Source organism: Crocodylus porosus, unplaced genomic scaffold (assembly GCF_001723895.1).
Source record: "Crocodylus porosus isolate Cpor-Errol unplaced genomic scaffold, CroPor_comp1, whole genome shotgun sequence".
NCBI lineage: Eukaryota > Metazoa > Chordata > Crocodylia > Crocodylidae > Crocodylus > Crocodylus porosus.
The window spans coordinates 25,500,607-25,506,382 of record NW_017728915.1 but is presented as its reverse complement, the minus strand read 5'-3'; the positions used below and the strand labels follow the sequence as shown (position 1 = coordinate 25,506,382).

At 41.7% G+C, this 5,776-nt stretch overlaps 1 protein-coding gene across 1 annotated transcript in view; it reads right to left on the bottom strand.

The window, feature by feature from the left end:
- Window positions 1–5,776, bottom strand: part of GPI (glucose-6-phosphate isomerase) — a 29,485-nt gene that overhangs the window by 18,245 nt on the left and 5,464 nt on the right. Inside the window, exons 3-4 of the mRNA XM_019535865.1 lie at window positions 4,777–4,845; window positions 64–183 (exon numbers count right to left, since the gene is read on the bottom strand). Coding sequence (XP_019391410.1) covers window positions 64–183; window positions 4,777–4,845 — 189 coding nt within the window. The remainder of the gene's footprint in view (window positions 1–63; window positions 184–4,776; window positions 4,846–5,776) is intronic.

The window sequence follows — 5,776 nt, the reverse complement described above, 5'->3', positions numbered from 1 at the left end:
AGGCAACAGAGCAGAGTTATACAAGTAGAAGTGTTGAAACAAATTAACTCTGGTGCTTGATACCTGACAAAAGTGTTTCATCTTGTCCAACACCTTGTTCACTTCTGGAGTGACATCCTTGCCATCAACTAATATTGGAACATTGGAACGATTCCTCAGGGCAATATGAAGCACAGCCCGGTTCTGAAATAAGAAAGCATTGTCGATATACAAAAATGTTAACAGAAGCAATTCTGCAGTGTAGATGTATAAACCACCACATCCAAAAGGCAGCAGTGTAGGCAGGCGTTAGTGCCCTTAACACTATCTAAGGATCTCTTAGGTTCTTAAAGTGAAAGACTTCTGTTAACAGTAGACTGCATCTCTCCATATTCCCAACATAGCTAGTATTATGACATCCAACCACCTGACTCAATTTGTAAGAATCAGTGAAACATGGTCTAAAAAGCATTCTATGGAGGTGTGCAACCTGTCCAGTAGGCCAATAATGGATTGTAGTGAAATATAATGAAATAAAATGTGTAACTGAAGTCCAAGATCTTGTGAAATGTAAGATGCATTACAACCGCTTTTCAACATTCGAGGAGGTACAGCAACTTTGAGCTCAGTAGGTGAAAGTTATGCAACAAAAGAACAATTAGGGCTGATTCTATAATCAACTCAAGATATTATACTTAAGGGAGTGAACGTTCTTCAGCAGTTTATCAATAACTACTCTGGAATAGGTAGATAAGCACATATTAATAGAAGCCATGTCATAGGAAAGGATGTGATAAGTGTACTATTCTATACTACTACTCTCAATAAAATTGCTCTGCGAATGCTCACATAGTTAATACCCAGATGCAGTGTTAACATATTAAGCCAGCATTTCTCAACCCAGAAGTGGGTCGCAAGACTATATGAAAGGGTTGCAAACAAACTTTAAAAATAGATGAACAAACTTTAAAGATAGAGTCTCCTTTAAAAAAGAAAAACATGAAAAACTGTGACTTGGAACTTTGCCAACCTGCAAGTGAAAGTCTGCAAGGGACTGCTTGGGGCTTTCCCTGCCCCATGCACTGAGGGGCTGGAGCCTGGGCACGGGGAGCAGAGGATCAGGAGCGAGGGGTCCTGAGCTAGGACTGGCCACTGATTTTTACAAGTGGGTCCTGGTACAAAAAAAATTGAGAACCACTGTATTAAGGTATGGCATGGTAGATTTGATTTAAATCATATCAATTTAAATCATGATTTAGATCACTGGTCACGAAGCCTTGATTTAATCATTCCTTTCTACAAAAAAAAAAAAAAAAATGCGGTCTTGTTGTTTGATAGCCTTTATTCTTCTTGAAACGCTGCACTTCTAGAAAATGCTAAGGGCTTTGTGTGTACACAAACTTGCAGTACAATAGTAAGGGTGATGGGTAGGTAATCAGGTCTTATCTCTCATCTCCATATGCTGCCTTTAACAAGGATGTTCTCTCTGGAGACAACAAATTCTCCCTATGCCTAAAGAAGGGTGTTTGTGCCCGAAAGCTTGCAAAAAGCATTTTTTCCAGCTATTAGTCAGTCTAATAAAATATATCACATCTACCCAAAGAACCTTGTCTGCCTATGATCTCTAGAGACACCAATCCACAGTTTGAGATCTGAAACTAAGCATCACAGAGATGCTTAATGGGTTCATTTAGACTGAGTCTCATTGAGTAGAGTGGTTTTCTTTAATCTTCAGTAATCTATAGAGAAGCCTCTAAGAACCTCATAAGATGGGGCCCCTAATATAGTCCACGGCCTGTTGTGACCCATTTCTAAAACTTCTAAAAAGGTTACATGAATGTATTGTCTCATAGTATATAATTAGAAGTTATAATCCCTATTCCATGATGGTATCTTTGAGCTTAAACATATCTTAAATTCAAACCATCTTTATAGCTTTATTTTTTAAAGCATCTTAACAAAAAAAATCAAATTAAAATTTAAAAATCTGTTTTAATTGCTGATTTTTATCCACCCTGAACTACAGACAAGTTCTGTTCTCAGAGGCACACCAACTCCCTAACTTCCGACTAATATATGAAAGTCAGGTGCTAAAACATGGCCCTTGCCACGTACAGTGGGAGTCCATGGATTGTTAGAGGCTACTGCTGCTCTAATCTAGGGTCGAAAAGCTACAGCTAGCAGTAATTAACAAACAGAACAAGTCTGGTATGCCTCGCTACTCCCTACTACAATGAACAGCATTGTAGGATAAAGACAAGGAAGATATGAACCGCCAAATGTTATGAGTTAGCCACCAAGTGTGCAATACAAACCAACTGTGCTGCACCTTGTGGCTCAGGAGACCAGAACTTCCTGAACTAAATTATGAAGACATTCTCTGTTTCTAAATTGGGGGTGAAGGAAAGGATTATTCCCTAGTTGGGCATACCACCAGAATGGCATGCCACACAGATAGACAGAGGTACACATAGAAGGATCAAGCAGACACTACCCACCATCTAGTTTATCAGCACGTTTGCACCCTTGGGTAGAAGATTTCAAAACTACCAACTACCTTCTAGGGGGGGGGAAAAACCCAAACCAGTATGAGCTGAGAGCCTATCAATGTTTGACAATATCTGTGTTAGTTCATGACGCTATTTCCATTTTATAATAAATTCTTCATTTGATAAGATATTCTGTATGGCCTGATAGCATGCAAATTTAATATATAGGTTTAGTTCTAAAGAAGCCTTCTGCCATAGTTCTGCTCAATATATACAAGAGCCCAAGGCAGAAAGCAACTTTTTTAATGCTATTTCTTTCGCATTAGCAGCACTGAAATAGGGAGTGAACTGTGGGGACTGAGCATGTCGCAGCTTAAACTACTTTTAAACATCTCAGTGTCATTTTCTGATTAAACAATTACCTTGACAGATACGTTTGTTCCCAGACAGGGAAGTGACGGCAACCCCAAGGGAGTGTTCTGCAACAGACCACACTCTTCATGCTTATATTGGAAAAGACCGAATCTGAAACCCAACCCTGACTCAGCTCTCCAGGCAGCTGATAAAGCAGGAGCTCCGCAGGACTGTGGGACAGAGTACTGTCCTGCCAAGTCAACTCACTCCTGAGAAATAGGACATTCACACCTGGGTGACAGTGGGGAGGGCTGAAGAGTTACTCTGCAAGAAACCTGTAGTTCCAAAGGAGGAGACAGCAATTCCTGCCTGAACTAGGACCAGGGATCTTTTCCCCGAATTGCTTCCTGTTTCTCAGGCTTCAACAGGCTTCACTGCTCTGTCCCACAGAAGCTTGCTTTTGCTTCATCAACTGTCTGGAGAGCTGAGTCCGGAATGGGAGTTCAGAATTGGAAGATTTCAATTGCCTTAAGGTATACGTTTCAATGTTTTGAAAATCAATGTCTGTACAGAGGCAATTACACAGCTATAGCTGAGCGGCAGGCACATTTTTTGGTGGAAATAGCTAGACATAAATTTAAAAATCAGGAGTTTCACTTTTGAGGCTTTAATTGCTTGCTCTCAAAAAGGCAGAGGACAGTTTTGTCTCCAGTTAAGGATTTATTTTACTTTTACCCTGTTCTCTTCCCTGACCTCCTATACACTGGCTAAGGCTGGGTCAGTTGCGTCTATAAAGTGAAAACAAGTAATACAAAAGGAAAAGGAACTGCCTTTCTAACCCTGCATATTGGACAACCTCTGCAAATACTCCAGCAACTGCTGAGCTACTCAGAGCAAACAGTGCTAGTGCAAAAGCTCAGTTTGTGTGAACAAAAAACCTAAGGGAAACAATTAGTTCTAGCAGAAAAGTTCAAAAGCATGAAAGGACTACTATTTCATAGTTCTTCCATGCTTTTGAACTCTTTCTGCTAGAATTAATTGTTTCCCTTTTTTTTTTTTTTTAGCAAAAGGAAAGAAAGAAGAAAAGCCAACAAAATAAGCAGCTACGTGCATTTTTTTACACCACCTAGACTAAATCTTACACAAAGCTGTGTTAGTCTGAAGTCACGCAGAAGGTGGGGCAAGGTGGCATTTTAGAGACTAACTAGTTCAGAAAGGCATAAGTTTTCATAGACAACATCATACTTTGGATGGTATGATGAAACAGGCTATTGCCTACAAAGTTTATGCCTCTCAACCAGTTAGTCTCCAAGGTGCCAGCCTGTCCTGCCTTCTGCAGTCTTCAAGACCCACACCAAATTTGGACAGCATGCATTCTAAAAACGTAATGCTGGTGTTTAGACTAGAAAAAGGGGAAGATGCTCATGTTCTTATCTAAGTAGTACTGATTTCTGCGTTTACAACCAACCTCCACTGATAAATACTGCGCGCTGATAAGAGCTACAGGTGTCAGCTCCTATAGAATATCTTGCATGCAGTCTGCTAGGCCTGTGGTTTGCTTCTGCTTAAGACTAGTCCTGCAATCATTCCCATATGAGATTTGCAAATGGGCAATTCAGTCTCCTTCCCACCACAAGAACAAAAAAGGAAAACACTTGTTTCCCCACACTGCATCAGTTCTTGAAGGGACTGTGGGAGCAACTCCTAGTCCAGTTCCCCATGCTTGTGCCAGGTTGGGACCCAGTATGTTGCAAAGGTGTCCCTTCAACGCCTATTAATCATCATAGCTTGTTCGTGCCTCCTCCCTAAAGTATGTATGTACAGTAAGCACTGAAACGAATAGTAGCCTCATGTTCATTAGTTCAGGGCACCACAACTATATTTTAGACCCCTCCCCCACCCAGCACAAATATGCATAACTGTGAGGACAGAGTCATGACAGAAATAGCCTTACCTCAGTGAAGTTGATCTTCTCCCCAGTGAACATTCGTTCCCTAGCATTTTCAACGCCCCGGGACTTGGCCTGAGAAGTATAAAAATAGACTGTTCACTTAAGGATAGTAAGAAGCCATAATGTCCCAAAGGAACATCCTCTGTGCTGCAGTTGGACCCCTTAGCTGCATAAAATACTGAATGGGCTACATCAAAAGTGCGACTGGCTGACACGATCCATGATTTTGCAGCTTTAGAGTCACTCTCCCATTTGACTGCAGCTGCTTCTTTAGAACAAGGGTTCCCAAAGCATTGCCCATGCATCAAATGCAGCCCATTAGTATTTTTTAAACAGTTACCAGAGGTTCCCAAAGTGTGGCTAGTGTGCCAAATGCATTGTGAGCCTCTGATACAGGCCAGCACCCAAAACTGTCCCTTTGAAATGGCCCACCAGGGACAAGACATGATCCTGTTTCAAGTGTTTCTTCATGGGGGGGGGGGGGATGTTAGCAATAGTGAATACACAGAGGCTCACAACTTATTTTTCATTAATTTTTTGTCAGCACCACCAATGCACTAGGCTACCCCCCATTTTTAAGACAGTAGGGTGGGAAAACAAAACATTACTGTCGGCCTAAATTTCTCCAAATATGCAAGGTTCCCCTCATCTGTGACATGGGTAGCCAGCAAGGACAGCAAACCTGGGTGCTACATGGAAGTTATTCAGGCAAACCTTTTCTTTTTTTTAAAGAATATATCCCACCAGAAGTGACAGTCTCAGACTTTCAGATTCTTTAAGCAACAAAGCATAAAGCATTGCATAAAGTGGCCCAGAGGCTGCACATGGCCCATGAGTAGTTAATGTGCAGCCCATGGGCTCCCACCTGGCCACCATTTCCTCATCACACCTACTGCTGTCACAGCAGTCAGGATCTCTGGGGCAAGAAACAGAGCCAGAGAGGACCTGGGAAGCTTGCTGCCTCCATGACCACACCAGCAGGGGACAAGGGGAGTTGTACAGT